The sequence below is a fragment of the Rosa chinensis genome, chromosome 6 (assembly GCF_002994745.2).
Source record: "Rosa chinensis cultivar Old Blush chromosome 6, RchiOBHm-V2, whole genome shotgun sequence".
NCBI classification, from domain to species: Eukaryota; Viridiplantae; Streptophyta; class Magnoliopsida; order Rosales; family Rosaceae; genus Rosa; species Rosa chinensis.
In genome coordinates, this window is record NC_037093.1 from 66,576,074 (window position 1) to 66,595,639 (window position 19,566).

The 19,566-nt window shown below is 39.6% G+C and overlaps 2 protein-coding genes across 2 annotated transcripts; both read left to right on the forward strand.

Annotated features, from left to right (window-relative positions):
- Positions 1 to 2,827, forward strand: LOC112170030 (cysteine proteinase RD21A). The gene is made up of 5 exons (XM_024307173.2): positions 1 to 567; positions 1,299 to 1,534; positions 1,635 to 1,775; positions 1,900 to 2,352; positions 2,436 to 2,827. Exons 1-5 carry the CDS (start codon positions 84 to 86, stop codon positions 2,529 to 2,531), a joined length of 1,410 nt encoding a protein of 469 aa, XP_024162941.1. The 5' UTR covers positions 1 to 83; the 3' UTR covers positions 2,532 to 2,827.
- A 15,042-nt stretch (positions 2,828 to 17,869) lies between these two features.
- On the forward strand, positions 17,870 to 18,625 carry LOC112171801 (glycine-rich cell wall structural protein 1.8). Its single transcript, XM_024308923.1, has one exon. It carries the CDS (start codon positions 17,870 to 17,872, stop codon positions 18,623 to 18,625), a length of 756 nt encoding a protein of 251 aa, XP_024164691.1.
- The last annotated feature ends 941 nt before the right edge of the window (positions 18,626 to 19,566 follow it).

Sequence of the window (19,566 nt, forward strand, 5' to 3'; positions counted from 1 at the left end):
CCTACTTTCTGCTACACATTCATTTCTCCTCTCCTCTCCTCTCCTCTCCCAAACAAGACCGCTAGCTCTTCCTCCTCGAAACCATGGGTCCGTACCGATCATCATCATCGCCGATCATGGCGATCCTCTTCCTCGCCATGTTCGCCTTGTCCTCCGCCGCCGACATGTCGATCATCGCCTACGACAACAGCCACGCCTCCTCTGCCAGCTGGAGGACCGACGAGGAGGTGATGTCACTGTACGAGGGGTGGTTGGCCAAGCACGGCAAGTCCTACAACGGCTTGGGAGAGAAGGAGAAGCGCTTCCAGGTCTTCAAGGACAACCTCAGGTTCATCGACGACCACAACGCTCTCAACCTCAGCTACAAGCTCGGTCTGACTAAGTTCGCCGATCTGTCCAACGAGGAGTACCGGTCAACGTACCTAGGGACCAAGCCCCGCGCTCTAAATCGGCTCTCCAAGACAAAGAGCGACCGGTACGCGCCACGTGTCGGCGATCAGTTGCCTGACGCTGTTGATTGGAGGAAGGAAGGCGTCGTCAACCCCGTCAAAGACCAAGGCCAGTGTGGTGAGTTTCCTCACTGTCAAATTTTGTCTCTTTTTGATTTGTTGTTATTATTAATCAGTTTTTGCTTTGATAAGCGATGATATTTAATTGTTAGTACTTTTGGACTTTTTGGTTTCTTGGTGATAGAGCAAAGGTATGCGATTAGGGCTAGTTGACTTTGATAATCGGATCATTTGTTTGCTTAATCAAAGGGTTTAGCTTGTAATCAACTAGTGAAATTAGAGTCTTGAATCTGTTGATAGTTGATAATTATCGATGACCTCTCAAAGCAGGATATGCAGTTTAGTTTCCAGGAGGCATGTGATTTGTAGTCTGTAATTTCTAAATTTTAATTGCTAAATCCTCCAGATATTTTTGTTTAAATAAAATCTGACAGAAGAATCTTGTTGCCTCATCACTGGCCAAAGATTCTTCTTTGGCTGGTTTTGTCGGAAAATAAGCTCTATTCAGCTTTTTTACTATGTGGGCCAACATATTGAGCCCACACCGGAAATTTCTCCTAAAACGAAAATGAATGAGGCACAGTTTTAGATTTAACTTGGAAAATTTGATTCTCCAATTCATTCTACGATTACTCAAAGATAAATTCTATGTTGGTAAATTTCTAATGCATGCTTATCATGATGGGAAAAAATTATTTTTACTTGGATGCTTTCATGCCTAAAAATTGGTTGTCTGACTTATGCAACTGGATTGAGTAATAACTGTTCAATGTTTATTATATAATGAAGGGAGTTGCTGGGCATTCTCAACAATCTCTGCTGTGGAAGGAATCAATAAGATAGTGACTGGCGATCTTATCTCACTATCTGAGCAGGAGCTGGTTGATTGTGATAAAACTTATAATGAAGGATGTAATGGAGGGCTCATGGACTATGCCTTCGAGTTCATCATTAACAATGGTGGCATTGACAGTGAAGATGACTATCCTTACAAAGGATATGATTCCACATGTGACACCTACAGGGTCAGTTTTTGTTCTTAAAACACAAATAAAACAGAGAGCTCATTCTTTTTTTATGTGACAAGGACCCATCTTCTCACACTTTTGGTATTTCTTTTTGCAGAAAAATGCCAAGGTGGTTTCAATTGATTCTTATGAAGATGTTCCCACATACGATGAGCAAGCGTTGCAAAAGGCTGTTGCCAATCAGCCAATTGCTGTTGCTATTGAAGGAGGAGGCAGGGAATTCCAGTTATATTCATCAGTAAGTATATTGCTTTACATCACAATATCTTTGTTCTGCTTGTTATTGGGGCATCTTCTGAAATAAGTCTAATTGCAAGTTGTGATTGAACTAACTTGTCATTCTCTTTGATTCAACTATTCAGGGTGTGTTTACTGGACGGTGTGGGACAGCACTAGACCATGGTGTTACTGTTGTTGGATACGGCACAGACCATGGCGTTGATTACTGGATTGTGAGGAATTCATGGGGTGCCAGCTGGGGAGAGGCAGGGTACATCAGAATGGAGCGTAATCTGGGTAACACCGCAACCGGGAAATGTGGAATTGCAATGGAGGCTTCTTACCCCGTCAAGGTAGGACAGAATCCCCCTAACCCTGGTCCATCTCCTCCATCTCCGATAAAACCTCCTCAGGTTTGTGACAACTACTTCTCCTGCCCCGAGAGCAACACCTGCTGCTGTATCTATCAGTATGCAAACTACTGCTTTGCTTGGGGATGCTGTCCTCTTGAAGGTGCCACCTGCTGTGATGACCATTACAGTTGCTGCCCATCAGACTACCCCGTCTGCAATGTCAATGCAGGAACCTGTCAGCTGGTCAGATCAACTAAAATTTACTGCTAATGTTTTTACTTGTTCATGTACATGTTTTGCTTACATTGTGTTTGTGCCTGTAACAGAGCAAGGGCAATCCAATGAGTGTGAAGTCATTGAAGCGCACACCGGCTAAAGCTCACTGGACTTTGGGAGGTGGTGCCAAGCACAGCAGTTCTTAAGCAAAACACTCGGCCCTTTCTACAGTGGTAACGAAAGCGAGGAAGGAAGAAAACTCAGAGCTTGCGTGATGTTCTCCTTCTTTGCATAGCGTACAGCTTACTCCTCAAATCCAGCGTTTAGATTCCAAGAAGTGGATGGTCTGTTATGGATTATGTCAGATGCTGATCTATTTGTATATACAAGTCTATTTATGTGTTGCATTTGAGTTCAAAGAAAAGACATACAGATTGTTGTCAACTACCAATTTGCTTTGTATATTCAGAAATTAATTTGGCACTATTGGCTTTCTATAAAAGTGCTTCATTCCAATCCTGTTTGTCATTGATGCTCTTCATTTAGCTATCAATTGCAAATTTGCTACCAAAAAGTTGGAAAAGCAAGCAATGAAATTGAGATACACAGTTATTGACCCCTAAATAATAAGATTCGGAACACAAGGTTGTCAGGGAACTTGTACAGTGGATAATTGGACTTGATCAATTGATAAGATGCATAGGGTTATCAATGAAGAAAACAACACTCAAGAAAACAAATTAGATTAATGAAACTGATTTTTTTTTTCTTTTAATTAACAGAGGAATAATTTGGAGCATGCCCCATCATCCCTATTCGAATCTTATTCTGAAGATCGAACCCGATCTGGATCGCTGGTATGGGGTTGGATCCACTCGGATCTCGTCGTATATCCAGTGAAGATCGAGTGTGGTTTGGTTTCGGATTGCGCAGCAGAGGGTGGCTTTGGGAGTTTCGGTGCTGGGCTTCTTCTCCGGTCTGGGCTCTCGACGATTGGGGTGGAGGTGGTGAGGGATGTGATCTGCTAGTGCTTTGCCGGCGACATCTGTTCGACGGCGGTCGGTGTCCGAAGGCGGCGTCGGCGACATGGGCTTGGGGGTGCGACAGTGGTGGCGGGGCGGCCTGTGCATCATTCATGTTGGGCTGAGTTGAGTGTTTGGACCCTTCTGGCCTTAATCAGAATGTGGGCCCAGTCTGGGCCTGATGGTGCTTGGGCCTGGGGTACTACTCTTGGGCCATTAGGGTTTGTTTTTAATATTAAAGTTTATAGTTATTTTTATGTTTGCTTGGCAGTTGTTGAGTTAATAAGTTACTACCTATATTTGGTAGGAAAGCCTCGGTCTATGCACTTTGTGTGCCTTGTCTGCTCTAGGTAGGCGGCGAGTTCATTGCTTTGGTAAATAGTCGCACCCTTCTAGTGGCAATAATGTGTCTGCTCTAGGTAGGCAGCGAGTTCTTTTCTTGGTCAAATGGTCGTTGCCGCCTAGTGGCAGGGTGAAACTAAGTGTCACTGGATTTATATTTTGGTGGTAACATAGTGGGAAAGCTGTGCTATTTGTAATTATGCTTATTCGTAATAGAGATCTTTCCGGTATGTCACCACACTTGTAAAGCCAATGGAGTAGCCAATAGAGCACTATTCGCTAATTGGTGCTTGTTAGAATACATTGTTTTAGTTGAGACTTTTGTTATTATTTCAGGAAGTTCTCATGATAGTTATTGTAATCTGAGGTTTAGGCATCATGTCCCCCCATGTATTCTGTGATTTCATTAATCAAGGCTTGAGGGCAGACACACCAGCCCTTATTTAAAATAAAAATAAAAATCTTATTCTGAAGAAAAAGAAAAGGAAAAAAGTACAAGAATGAGGAGGGAACGTAAAACCAAGGACTAAAATTTCGACGATTGAGGAAATATCAACCCTTCAGAAAATGGAAATTTCGAAGAAATATCGATATCGATAAAAAATCGACAGAAACTATGAAAACCTGGAGAAAAAAGTAAAAATTTTAAATGAAAGTTTAGGATGTGTTTATTTGATCAATTATATACTCTATTTCCAAAATATATATATAGCAAATATTATTACGTAACAAATTAGGATAGTATATATTGAGTCATAAACATTTATTGAAATTTAATTTAATGATATTTATAATCTTGATACTTTACTAATTTTCATACGTAACATTGGTAGTTTTTTTAGATTCATAATATTTAAAATAATAAATCTGATTAATTCAAATAAAACAAACAATTGGAAAATAGAATCGTCAAAAAAAGTTTTTTATTGATGAGATTATAGAGATCTATATATAAAAGATATTGAGTTTGCCAAATCCTCTTCTAGCAGGATTGATTGAGACGTGGATTTGTTTGTCTTGTCCTTGAGACCGAGGTTCGAATCTCCTCCATGTTGGTGTTTTTCCTTTCCAGAATTTGAATCCAATTTGGCAAATTTGGTCAACTTGGGATGTCGGCCCACGAGACGAAGATGACGAGATTTCGTGATTTTCACCCAATTTGGCGCGATATATCGAAAATTTCTCAAGAAATTATCGTGGTATATCAAGATAATTTCTGTGACGTCCCGAACCCGAATTCACCGGTTTACTAGTCATTTGGACGGTAAACAACTTTTACTTTCACTTTTACTGTCATTTCAATGCTTTTAGGGGGCCCTAAAAGTTGACTTTTTGTTCGGGTCAAAATTTGAGAAAATTTCCTTCATGAAAGTTGTAGAGGACGTTAAACCGAGCGCGTGCATATGTGGTACGTAAAAATCGGAGTTCGTATGCAAAAGTTATAAGCGAAATGGTAAAGTTACTGTTCATGGTAAGTTTCTATAAATAGGACGAGTTACTGTGGTAAGTTTCCATTTTCGGAAACTTACCGAGCCCTCTCCTTTCTCTCTCCCCGACTCTCTCTTCCTCTCCGACCTCGTCACCTTCTTCCGGCCATAACTCCTCCATCCGGCGACGGATTTTGACGTGTAAGATGTCGTTGGAAAGCTCTCTTCCTTCTCTTGATTTCTGGGTTCGTTTCGTAGCTTAATATGAACTGTGGAAGGTGCAGCAACGAGAAGAAGATGACGGTCACTGTAGCATTTTTGAGGCAGCGTCGATATTTTCCGATTCCGGCAGTCTCCGGCCACCAAATTGGCGTCGAAGGTTCGGTTTTTGACATAGATCATTTCCCCTAAGGTGTTTCATTTCAATTTGCAGTGTAGAGGTCGAATTAACAATTTCAATTTCTAGGGTTCTTGGAGTTTTCGGGAAAAATTTCACCGGCCTAATTGGAGTTCTTCCAGGTAAAATTGGAACTTGTTGTAGTTGAGAAAGAGGTTGGGTTTGTTGAGTAGATGGTGCTGCCAAATTTTGGTGGCCATCTGAGGTGGTTGCCGCCGGCGCGTGGGGCCCACGCGCTGCCACTGTTGGTGGCGCGTGGAGGCGTGTTGGGCTGTGTTTTAATTCTAGTTTTTAGCCCATTAAATCCTATAAATATTGTAGAGCTTGTATATGAAATTTGGTGAATTTTGGAGAAGCTTGGATTTAATTATGAATTTTTGAAGTTTAGGGTTTCGATTATCGAATTACGAGAATCCGGCTGTCGGATATCTCTCGGTTCTGCCTTGGAACCTTTAAATTAACGAAATGGTATTAGTGGTATAATTTGGGTTGCATCCGAGGAGAAGTGGAGATGTAATTATGAGGATTTGATTTTGAGAATCGTATTTAATTGTTGAATAGTTATTCACGGAAAATAATTGTATACAGGGCGACGTACCGAGCTATTGCTCGACGAAGGAACTCGTATGCATGGTCGCCTAAACAGTATTGTGAGTGGACATTTGTTTTTAAATTAATTCCGCATGCAGTATTATTATTATTTTCTTCCAATTGAGATTTAATTATGTTTTGAATATTTGAGATTTAGTTTATCGAGATTTATTTATGGATTACGAGATTAGTATTGAAATTCCTTCCCGAGGGCTTTTAGTAGATTTTTGAGATAGTCATTCATGAGTTATTGAGTTGGGAAATGATTTTCGGGAAGTGACTGATTCGGAAAAATATTATGAGAATTATTGTTTTTGAATATCAGTTTTTATGAAGATATACGAGTGCGAGGGATTTAGCAAATATTTGAGCATGATTGATTTATCGAGATTTATTGGGTTTTGAATTCCGCACTTATCAGACTTGGGTTAGATGGAACTTTCTTTCCGAAAGCAATTATTGAATTATAGAGTATGTGATTATGCTTTCGAGGATTTATTGAGATATCGAGGATTGAGTTAGTGAGTTATTACTGAGTTATGCTTTCGGTGAATTATTATTGATTTATTGAGGTAATATCAAGTTTCTTTCCGAAAGCAAGTGATTGAAAGAGGTTATGTTCAGTTCTTGAGGAGGCTATTCAGTTTATTAAGGAGGCCAGTTTTGGCGCATGCGTATCTTACCTAGTTGGCAGTCCTTTCTAGGTAATAGTCTGGTTGGCAGTTCCTTCCAGACTACAGCTCGGTTGGCAGTCCCATCCGATGCGTCACCTGGTTGGCAGTCCCTTCCAGATGACATGAGGTAGCTAGTCGGCAGTCCCGTCTACTACCTGTGGTTAGTCGGCAGTCCCGTCTACTACATGTGGCTAGTTGGCAGTCCCATCTATCCACCGCCTCCTATCCCGGTTGGCAGTCCCTTCCGATGCGTCATCTGGGTGGCAGTCCCTCCTAGATGGCATGAGATGACTAGACAGCAGTCCTTTCTAGTCATCAAACGAGCCTCATGAAAAGGATGTTTTTATAAGGATTGAGGATGAGATTTTAAGAGGTTTCAAGATGTTCTTGTTATGTGATTGAGATTTCAGTAAAGAGGATGATTAAGAGTGTTTTCAAGATTGTTACTGCATGCGAGGTTTTAGAGAATAACTTGGGAAAGCATTAAGTTTTACTTACTCATTTGAAATTACTTATTTTTCGTCCACTCACTCTAACGGATTTTAAATGTTTTCCCCTGGGCCCTTCGGTTTTAAATGCCCAGTTTGCAGGCCAGTTTAGCTTGAGGTCGAGGTACTTGGGGTTGAGGCATAGCTGTCATAGCTTCCGCATTATAAAAGCATCGGTCATTTATCTTGCTTTCTATTCTCTTGTTCACCTGTATATTAGATTGCTCTGATAACCTATGAGATTAATATTCTTAAGTTTCAGAATTGTTTGGTGATATGAGAGATGTTGTGATATAGGGAGCAGGGTGGCTCCAGGAGAATAAGGATGGATGATTTAGAAGTGTAATTGTTTTTCTACAGGTTTTGGGTTGTCCATTTTTAGGGGAAGTTCTGTCAAATTTTTGGTAGAATTTCTTCTAAGGTGGGCCCCGCAGGGCCTCTTCGGATTTCAGGGTGAAATCCGGGGCGGGTCCTGTCAGTTGGTATCAGAGCATTAGGTTGTTAGGTTCTGTAGACTCGTTTCTATTCTAGTTACCTTATATGCTTGATGTTACTCAGTACCTCCCGAGTGATGGCCCGACTGCAGCGGTTCCCCATCGTTTACTCTTCGGTGCTGAAGTATTCATCAAGTATGTAAGGTACGTGGTTAATGACTTTCATTCAGGTGCTATGCCTCGTATACGCCGACCTCATAGGGATTTCTCCGCGTATCAGATTAATTACGTGTCTTGCATCTTTTCCTGGTGATGGTGATGTTAGATTACTCTACAGGTTTGAGTTATGTTACGAAATGTGATCCGAGGGAATGTGGTGGTTATCTCTCCCTCGATGCCAACAAGTTTGTTGGGGCAAGGTTTAAGGTGCAAGACTGGAGTTCGATTTTGTGTTTGATTGTTAGAGTTGAGTGGACATAGCTTTGGGCTGTCTCTGGTTGCTATAAATTGCTTTGGAATCAGAATTTTTGATGGAAATGGAACTAGTAATATTAGTGGTTTTGATGTTGAACCCAGTTTCAGGATTTGTGGTACATAATGTGATATGTCATGTATGTGACATTTGTGATATCATTGATAGTTGTTGGAGATTACTTGGAAATCATGACTGGTTATCTTGGGCCTTTGACCTAACCATGATATTTGGATCTAGTTTTGTTTGGATTGGAAGAAATTGATTCTAGATACATTGACTTATAATTGATCCATTTGAAGTTTTGGATCGTATTGAGTAAGGAGATAGACAGAATTTAAGTTTTTGATATAGTTTTATGTTTGAAACTTGAGTATTTAGTTGGACGCATAGAGCTTTACAATCGAGTTACGATCTTTGCCAGTATTTAATTGAGAAGATTAGAAACAACTTTTGTATATGAGATTGTGCCTATGCGTGTACTCAATTGGTTATCCGTTTTGGTTGAAATGGTTGTACCTAAAAATTGGAGAATAGTGGTAGTGATCTCGTTGGGTATTCATAATGGTGCAAGTGGAATTACTTGTGATACGGAGTATGATTCGAGTTATAAATTGTGGAGCCTTAAAGATTAATTGTGATAGATTCTTGGTGAAGTTTTTGCTAGACAGTTGGATTGTGATATTGTAAGAGTGGTTAGTGGAATAACTTTGAGGAAATAAGTTTCCTAGTTGGCTCCGGAAATACTTCTAATTAAGGTTTGACCAGAATTCTTGTTATATGTGGGTCAAACGTAATACGGTATGTCTGTGTAGTGGCGTATTTCAATGGTAATTAAATGGAGGAATTGGATCGCCAGGTGGTTGGATTAATTTCAGATCCAGGTACCGCTTTGTGTGAAATGAGATGTTGGACGGGTGTCTGTTTTACATCAAGGTTGTTGTCCGAGGAAAGATTCTGTGAACGGTGTTTTATCATCTAGGAAAAATTGGTTGTTGCTTGAGTTGAATACGTACATTAACAGATTGCTTTGAAGGAATTAAGTGAATTTTTCTACCTTGGTACCGTTACTGGTGGAATGGGTTAAACAGTTTGAAATTTAGTTTTCACTTTGATTGATCTTTCTACCGTATGGTGGCCCTTGATTGGAGAAGTATAGAAAGTTGTTGGTACGATTGATATTCGGTCACCATCACGGGTTTATAGGTATGATGACTTGGCAAAATGTTCGAGTTGAGTTTGGAAATTGTTTGTTTGGAGTTAGGTTTTATCAAGGGTTTCAATTGACTCTTGAAGTACTAAATTGTTGAGCGAGTATGGTTGAGTTGTGTTGTTGGATTTATGCTTAGCGAGATAAGGATTGAGAAATTTTGGTGCAATTTTAGTTAGCGCGGATTAGTTTTTGAAATTGTTGTTGTAGCTGGAATATTATTGAATAAGTGTTGTTAGAGGGTGGATCTTCAGCTACTTTATCCTCAGTTTAGTAATGACAGCGTCGCTTGGGGATACCGGCTTTGAGCCATGTCAGGAGAGTTCGCTATACTCAAGTACTTGCAAGTTTGACGTTGATTATTGGAAGATTATGGTGTGGAAACATAGAGAAGAAAGAATGGACTATCTTGCTAGCAGTCTGGTACAGAAATTTTGAACATAAACAGGTGTGTGAAATGTGTCGCCTTATGGCCAGCAGGGTATGTATCAAAGAAGTTTCTCTAGTTGACTTAGATGTCATCTCAAGGCTTTGATCAATGTTTTAGTCAGGTATCAAAGTAGCGCAATGAAAGTGTAGTGGCCCCATAACATGCATGATTAAGAACTTATAGGTTGGTTCGAGGCTACTCTTTGATATGCTTGACAACTATGGGATCTCTACGTGCACGACATTCGATCAGAAATTTAAGCACAAACAGACAAAAAGCAAGTGCGGTTTTGTGGTTGCTAAGGAAATTGGTTGTTTCAGACATGTGGGTTATCAGTGAGCATCTTGTGGTGTTTTATTAACTGTTGGACTTTACATAACCCGTGTATGAATTGAAATTGTTTTAAGTGTGAGTAAATGTATTATCATGTTGTTGGTGAACAAAGTGGATCTTCACTGTACGAGTTATATGAAAAAGAGTATGAATGCTACTATTCAAACTGAATAGTTTGTGATATTGATACCATGAGTCATCTGAACTATTATTTGACCTAAATTTCTTGACGTCGAAGTTGTGTACTTGTGAGTATGTACTATTACATAGTTAGGTAAGACAAGGGTATCCAACTTGGAACATTGATACATTTGGGGTTCTAAGTATATGTTTTTGGTTGCTTGTGTAATCGAGATTGTCGAGATTATCAGCTACTCCAGTCGTTGACTTAAGATTGCAAAGGGAAAACTTAATCCAAAGAAGATTTGATTTTCGTTGTGCAGTTTCAAGGTGTAGTTCTTTCAAGTAACCGACCTTGATTTAGTCTTGAGTCTTTATTCTGAGAATTTTAGTAGGTGTTTCTGCTCACATAGTTGAACAGTTTACAGGTTGCTTCAAACATAATGCTTTGACGATGTTCTCCCTTAGTTGTTAAGGACTGTCAGTAATGAGTGGAAGTAAATCTATCTACTAAGACACTGAATTTAGTAAGAACGCTGTGGGAATTATTCAGATCGCAATAATTGGCTAGATTTCAGCTAGAGAATTGTTTCTTATAAGGGTTGATCTCCATGTTCTAATTGGTCAAGTTTTGGATCAGTTTTGAAGGTAATTTCTACATGATTTGAGCAGACTTGCACATCTTTTCTGTGCCTTATCATCGCCACGGCCGTACGATTGATGTGCTATTCATCTCGTGACTGTTTACTATGGATTGGCGTGTGCACCTATCTCTACTTCAACAGTATGGAATTTCGAGGACGAAATTTTTATAAGGTGGGGAGATTGTGACGTCCCGAACCCGAATTCACCGGTTTACTAGTCATTTGGACGGTAAACAACTTTTACTTTCACTTTTACTGTCATTTCAATGCTTTTAGGGGGCCCTAAAAGTTGACTTTTTGTTCGGGTCAAAATTTGAGAAAATTTCCTTCATGAAAGTTGTAGAGGACGTTAAACCGAGCGCGTGCATATGTGGTACGTAAAAATCGGAGTTCGTATGCAAAAGTTATAAGCGAAATGGTAAAGTTACTGTTCATGGTAAGTTTCTATAAATAGGACGAGTTACTGTGGTAAGTTTCCATTTTCGGAAACTTACCGAGCCCTCTCCTTTCTCTCTCCCCGACTCTCTCTTCCTCTCCGACCTCGTCACCTTCTTCCGGCCATAACTCCTCCATCCGGCGACGGATTTTGACGTGTAAGATGTCGTTGGAAAGCTCTCTTCCTTCTCTTGATTTCTGGGTTCGTTTCGTAGCTTAATATGAACTGTGGAAGGTGCAGCAACGAGAAGAAGATGACGGTCACTGTAGCATTTTTGAGGCAGCGTCGATATTTTCCGATTCCGGCAGTCTCCGGCCACCAAATTGGCGTCGAAGGTTCGGTTTTTGACATAGATCATTTCCCTAAGGTCTTTCATTTCAATTTGCAGTGTAGAGGTCGAATTAACAATTTCAATTTCTAGGGTTCTTGGAGTTTTCGGGAAAAATTTCACCGGCCTAATTGGAGTTCTTCCAGGTAAAATTGGAACTTGTTGTAGTTGAGAAAGAGGTTGGGTTTGTTGAGTAGATGGTGCTGCCAAATTTTGGTGGCCATCTGAGGTGGTTGCCGCCGGCGCGTGGGGCCCACGCGCTGCCACTGTTGGTGGCGCGTGGAGGCGTGTTGGGCTGTGTTTTAATTCTAGTTTTTAGCCCATTAAATCCTATAAATATTGTAGAGCTTGTATATGAAATTTGGTGAATTTTGGAGAAGCTTGGATTTAATTATGAATTTTTGAAGTTTAGGGTTTCGATTATCGAATTACGAGAATCCGGCTGTCGGATATCTCTCGGTTCTGCCTTGGAACCTTTAAATTAACGAAATGGTATTAGTGGTATAATTTGGGTTGCATCCGAGGAGAAGTGGAGATGTAATTATGAGGATTTGATTTTGAGAATCGTATTTAATTGTTGAATAGTTATTCACGGAAAATAATTGTATACAGGGCGACGTACCGAGCTATTGCTCGACGAAGGAACTCGTATGCATGGTCGCCTAAACAGTATTGTGAGTGGACATTTGTTTTTAAATTAATTCCGCATGCAGTATTATTATTATTTTCTTCCAATTGAGATTTAATTATGTTTTGAATATTTGAGATTTAGTTTATCGAGATTTATTTATGGATTACGAGATTAGTATTGAAATTCCTTCCCGAGGGCTTTTAGTAGATTTTTGAGATAGTCATTCATGAGTTATTGAGTTGGGAAATGATTTTCGGGAAGTGACTGATTCGGAAAAATATTATGAGAATTATTGTTTTTGAATATCAGTTTTTATGAAGATATACGAGTGCGAGGGATTTAGCAAATATTTGAGCATGATTGATTTATCGAGATTTATTGGGTTTTGAATTCCGCACTTATCAGACTTGGGTTAGATGGAACTTTCTTTCCGAAAGCAATTATTGAATTATAGAGTATGTGATTATGCTTTCGAGGATTTATTGAGATATCGAGGATTGAGTTAGTGAGTTATTACTGAGTTATGCTTTCGGTGAATTATTATTGATTTATTGAGGTAATATCAAGTTTCTTTCCGAAAGCAAGTGATTGAAAGAGGTTATGTTCAGTTCTTGAGGAGGCTATTCAGTTTATTAAGGAGGCCAGTTTTGGCGCATGCGTATCTTACCTAGTTGGCAGTCCTTTCTAGGTAATAGTCTGGTTGGCAGTTCCTTCCAGACTACAGCTCGGTTGGCAGTCCCATCCGATGCGTCACCTGGTTGGCAGTCCCTTCCAGATGACATGAGGTAGCTAGTCGGCAGTCCCGTCTACTACCTGTGGTTAGTCGGCAGTCCCGTCTACTACATGTGGCTAGTTGGCAGTCCCATCTATCCACCGCCTCCTATCCCGGTTGGCAGTCCCTTCCGATGCGTCATCTGGGTGGCAGTCCCTCCTAGATGGCATGAGATGACTAGACAGCAGTCCTTTCTAGTCATCAAACGAGCCTCATGAAAAGGATGTTTTTATAAGGATTGAGGATGAGATTTTAAGAGGTTTCAAGATGTTCTTGTTATGTGATTGAGATTTCAGTAAAGAGGATGATTAAGAGTGTTTTCAAGATTGTTACTGCATGCGAGGTTTTAGAGAATAACTTGGGAAAGCATTAAGTTTTACTTACTCATTTGAAATTACTTATTTTTCGTCCACTCACTCTAACGGATTTTAAATGTTTTCCCCTGGGCCCTTCGGTTTTAAATGCCCAGTTTGCAGGCCAGTTTAGCTTGAGGTCGAGGTACTTGGGGTTGAGGCATAGCTGTCATAGCTTCCGCATTATAAAAGCATCGGTCATTTATCTTGCTTTCTATTCTCTTGTTCACCTGTATATTAGATTGCTCTGATAACCTATGAGATTAATATTCTTAAGTTTCAGAATTGTTTGGTGATATGAGAGATGTTGTGATATAGAGAGCAGGGTGGCTCCAGGAGAATAAGGATGGATGATTTAGAAGTGTAATTGTTTTTCTACAGGTTTTGGGTTGTCCATTTTTAGGGGAAGTTCTGTCAAATTTTTGGTAGAATTTCTTCTAAGGTGGGCCCCGCAGGGCCTCTTCGGATTTCAGGGTGAAATCCGGGGCGGGTCCTGTCAATTTCTCTAACCCAAAAAAATGAAATTTTCGCCGAAATTTCGGCGAAAATCTCAAATTTTAAGTCCTTTGCGTAAAACCAAACTCCTCGAGAAAAAAACTGCAAAAGAAAACAAATTACAAATACAAGAAGCTTGTAGAATCAACAAACCCCCTCCAGGTGTTATACTTTTTATCCAATAAATTTCTTTATTTGTAAAAAACAGAAGAAGATACTTTTTGTGATCTAGATATTCCAAATTAAGAGATCAAAGACCACAATGAGAAGCCAAAGAGACTCCAGCCAACGAGCAAAAAATCATCAGTAAGCACCCTACCCCTTAACACCTTCCATGTCAACAATGATATACGAGGCGTAATGTACTTCGACCAAATGCATTTACCCCAATCCATTAAAGGAAGTGGTTGGCGTAAAAATTGAAATGCTATTTAGCAGTAAGCTCACCTGAAGAAGATGGTGACCATATCAATGTATCATCAAGTGTAGGATCATAGGAACCTTACTAATCAACTCACACAATGCAAGATAGTGAATTTGAAGTAATTGTGGTAGCTCCCAGGAACCATGATTAATGAAACTAGCCACAGACTCATTCAGGTCATCCACCCCATTATCAATAGCCCTAAAGAAATCAATTAAAGGCTTTCCCATGAAATTATCCTTCCAAAAAGACACCTTTGAACCTGATCTAATAAGCCACCGTGCCTATTGCCTTATCAATAATTACAGGCCAATACTTACGTACACCAGGCCAAATTGAGGAGGGCGTATATGAAGTACGAAGAGCACCATTCCTCCAAAATCTAGCACGAATAAAAGAGCTACTTGTAGAGCTAGATGAAAATATTTTCCAACCACGTTTTAGAAGAAGAGAAGATACTTATGAAGGTTTAAGTTGCATGGATTAAAATGTCAGTTTTTACATATCTATCGAAACTTTTAAAAAAATGAGATATAAAAAATACACATAAATATATATGAATGTCAACTTCATCTACATAAAAAAAGAGACTCTAAATGGTTGAAAAGCTGCTCACTGGTCTACGAACAGACTACATAGAGTCAACTACAGACTACATACTATATAGAGTCACAAACTACACAGTACCATATTATTCATATAATTGCACCACATTTTTTTACACTTTTGTGCGGATCATAACCAAATAGTCTATTTTTTTTGTCTGAAACTTTAACATAATTAAGGCCAATCCCATATAATTGAGAAATATGAAGTGAATGAATTACTTTTTGAAACATGGCTCCATCAAATTTGTTTTCTTTTGCTGAAAAGCAATTCCCCTCTTCCAAATTTGTCTTTAGGGAATTTCACCTCACCTAGATTCCCTCACTGCTCACTCGGATTTCCCTTGAAAGGAATACTCCTCACCCAAATTCACTTTGAGAAGATTTTTCTTCACCTAGATTCGTCTTGAGGAGATCTTTCCTCACAATAATTTGCATTTAGAGAATTACTTCTCACCCAGAATCACCTTGAGAGAATTTCTCCTAATCCAGATTCACCTTGAGATGATTTTGCTTTACCCAAATCTGAAAAAAAAAAAAAAAAAATTAAAAATTAGGGCCAAACGAGTTGGGCTTGGGATGTAATCCTCTGCTTTTGTTTAAGGGTCCTTGACCTAAAGCGCCAAAATTGGAAAAACTTATCCCACTTACTCCAACAACAGATTTTTATTCCTACTTATCCATTCTAAAATAAAATGACAATTTTACCCTTCATATAATTAAGAAATTATATCCATACCACTCTTTCCTCTCTTTCTACTCCGCCGGCCTTCTCTCTCGCTCCCTCTCTCTCCCCCTTCCCTCCCTCCCTCCATCTCCGAGCGGCGATGGCGTCCACGCCTGAAGACGACGAAGAAGCTTCGATCGCCGGTTGCCGATTGCTTTCAGGTTTGCTCTCCCTTACTCTTCTCTGAACTCGTCTTGGTGAATTGATGGAAGAACCGTCAGAAATCGACGGCCACCAAGGCTCGGGTTTCGGTGGGCAAGTTGATGGGCGGAGTTTCGAGCTCCCATGGCTCGGTGCCATAAATGTCGAGTTTCCATCTCTCTCAGACTCGATTCTCAGTCTCCGACTTGCTGCGATAATTGGTGACTTCACCACAGTTCGAGTCGGTTATGGTCTACAGAGGAGTGGCGGAGTAGTAATCGGCGTGAGGACCAAATCAAGGAATCGGCGCTGGAGGTTACAGATGGACGGCGGGAGATGACCGGAGAAAGAGATGATGTGGGTGCCGAAATCCGATTTTTTTTTTTTTTTTTAAGTAATGGGACAGAAGGAAAAGGAAAAAATAAATAGTTTTGAATGTCTATTGGGGGCAATAAACGTTTTTAAATTGATATAAACTCTTCTTTTTTTTCTTTAAACAAAGTTTTATTGTCTAAATTTTGGGAGATTAGTTCATATTCTGGCAACCAAAAGTGTTATTGAAGGATAATAGACGTTTATTGGAGGGTAATAGACGGCTATTGAGGGGCAATAGACGTTTTGAATTGATGTAATCTCCTTGTTTTTTTTTTTTTTTTCCTGTAATCAAAGTTTTATTTGTCTAAATTTAAGGAGATTATTTCTCATTCTGGCAACTGAAAGTCCTATTGGGGAGTAATAGACGTCTATTGAGGGGCAATACATGGCTGATAGTCATCTATTGGGGGGTAATACATGACTGATGGTCGTCTATTGGGGGGCAATAGACGTCTATTAGGGGGCAATAGACTATTGGGGTAATAGAGGTCTATTGGGGGGCAATAGAGGGCAATAGAGGTCTATTGCCCCTCTATTAGGGGGCAATAGATTGGGGGCAAAAAAACTTTCTGGTGAGATTTTCAGCAAATTCCAGTGGGCGGCAGCCGATGACCGGAATCTGGCGAAAGTTGGCCAGAATCCGGCGAAAGTTGACCTGACTCAGGCGGCCGGTGACGGGGCTCCGGCGAAGTCTCCCATGGTTTCTCTCTCTCTCTCTAAGTAACAAAGGGGTGAGGGTAAAATGGTATTAAAAAAATGAAAAAACAAAAAAAAAATCTTAATGGGGTATTATGGAAGACCTTCTTAGAGTGTTTTGGGTAAGAGAGAATTAAAAAAACTTAATAGGGTAAGTAGAAAAAAAATCTCTAAAAATGGTGTAAATGTACAAAAACCCTTTGTTTAAATGATGCAAGGAACTCAAAATAAAAAAATAAAAAATAAAAAAATTACTTCCTAGACCTAGAGCCTAGTTTTACGGCTTTACCCTTCAACTTTACTTGGTGCTTTTCTGCTTTGTGAAATCTTACGCAGGCAGTTACGCAGGGTGGCCACAACTTAGTATACAGGCGTGGGCGGAATTCATTCGAATGATGGTGAAGAGTATTAGTAAAACTTCTACTCTTTCTTTCCTTCTTTCTTTCTTTCTATGGGATACAATTCAAATTCATATCCCCCCACCTGCGAACGAACCATCCTCCGAACTGCTTATACCCATAAAATTCTTCGTTTCTTTTTCATGTCAACTTATAGTAGGTATGAGTCCATCGATTACGTCCTTGCCGTCAATTTTATCCTTGAAACTTGAGAGTTCAAAGCTAAATTCCTTTTCTTTTACATATTAATTTTCTAGTCAGTATGACCGATTAATTACGTCCCCTCCGTCAACTTCATTATTCAAAGTTCAAAGTTCAAATCAGCCTCGTGCTTGAAGAAGCGAGCTCGCCAGCCATGCAGTTTCCCCTCTGTTTCTCCAGCTACGCCACTCAGTCAAATATACGAATCTCACATTCACATTCCCACAAATGATGCACCAGTATGACGAATTGTAGTAGTATATATAGGGCACAAATCTATACCATCTTACACAGCTCAAATCCGAAGCGTGCAAACAACAGTACTTGCTTACTTTTGATTACCTTGATCAAAGCATGCACCCACGACATATAGTCCAGATGGCCAACAGTTCCAAGCTTCTCTTCTCCATGTTTGTTCTTGTTCTTGTAATTACCTCTAGTTGGGTTCTGATGGTATCAGAAGCACGTCCTCTGAGAATTGGTAGTGGTTTGTTTGTTATTGATGGGTTGTACATTGAAGCAATGAAGGCTGGTGGAGGTCCAAGTCCTGGTGGAAAAGGTCATGCCTTCAGCAGTTCTCAAATTCTTGGAGGAATCAAAAATGGAGGTCCAAGCTCAGGAGGGAAAGGTCATGGCTTCACAGATTCTCAAATTCTTGGAGGTATCAAAAATGAAGGTCCAAGCTCAAGTGGAAAGGGTCATGCCTTCACTACTTCTCAAACTCTTGGAGGGATAAAAAATGAAGGAGGTCCAATTGCAGGTGGAAAAGGTCATGGCTTCACCGATTCTCAAATTCTTGGGCGTATCAAAAATGAAGGTCCAAGCTCAAGTGGAAAGAGTCATGCCTTCACTACTTCTCAGACTCTTGGAGGGATCAAAAATGGAGGAGGTCCAAGTCCAGGTGGAAAAGGTCATGGCTTCACTGATTCTCAAACTCTTGGAGGGATCAAAAATGGAGGTCCAAGCTCTGGTGGAAAGGGTCATGCTTTCACCAATTCTCCTACTCTTGGAGGGATTAAAAATGGAGGTCCAAGTCCAGGTGGGAAAGGTCATGCCTTCACTAGTTCGTATCCTACTCTAGGACTTGGAGGAATCAAAGATTCTGGTCCAAGCCATGGAGGCAGTGGAAACTAATGAAGTCCGTGCATGGTTGGTTCAAGTCATAAGACAGTAATGATTCTTTCCATTCTATTTTACTAGTAATTCATTCATTTTTTTATCCTATTTCATTGATTGATGTCGAGGTGTCTAATCTGAGTAATCTCTACGAAGAATAAATGTACTGGTTAAAGTCATGTCTACTATTGGTGTTTGACCACCAAAAAAAAAAGTCTACTCTTGGTGGATCAGGACTAATTCAATTTGTTTGTAATTTTATAGTGGAATATTCTCTGTAATTTAGTTGAATTTATAATGCTTTACAAAGATTTAATCATACATTAATTCTTTCTTCATGTAATTTAGTTCGATGAGTCTATTCAATATGTTACTATGTTTCAATTTTCATATCCACAGCCTACCAATTTAGAACCTAAGATCGAGGTTATAGGTTCGAGTCATCATGAGAGTAGCAGTGAAATCCTTTGATCCTCTTAAATTAAAATATAGGAAAAAAAAAACCTACCAATTATAATTTCTAATTCGATTTTTTAAAGACTTTATGCATGGACGTTGCTTAAGCATTTACGTGCATTATAAATAAAAGTGGTACGATTTATTGTTTTGTGTAAATTTATCGTTCATAGAAAATTATTAAATAACATGATCTTATCTACTAAATACTAATTTGAAGTTGCGCGAAAAGGAATTAGGACTGAACGAGTACTACAATGAGTGCTAATACGAAAAGTTAAAAAAAAGTCTTCAATTTAGAATGTAATACAACATTGAGCATTAACGTCCGAATTAGCATCATTGACAAGATCGACCAAATAGCGAAGGAGTAATTCACATCCATGAACTTGTAAATTGTTCATAGCATTTTGATTTTACAAGGAAATAATGTTAACCAAGTATAGAAGGAGGATGACTGCTCAAGGTGGTCAAAATGAGCAAGAACAAAACCTAAACCTTTA

Bases quoted from the DNA above. Each gene is read 5' to 3' on its own strand.
- LOC112170030 (XM_024307173.2), top strand. From the start codon at position 84: ATGGGTCCGTACCGATCATCATCATCGCCGATCATGGCGATCCTCTTC. The intron at 568-1,298 runs GTGAGTTTCCTC...TATATAATGAAG, and splicing joins CAAAGACCAAGGCCAGTGTG to GGAGTTGCTGGGCATTCTCA. The intron at 2,353-2,435 runs GTCAGATCAACT...TGCCTGTAACAG, and splicing joins ATGCAGGAACCTGTCAGCTG to AGCAAGGGCAATCCAATGAG.
- LOC112171801 (XM_024308923.1), top strand. From the start codon at position 17,870: ATGGCCAACAGTTCCAAGCTTCTCTTCTCCATGTTTGTTCTTGTTCTT.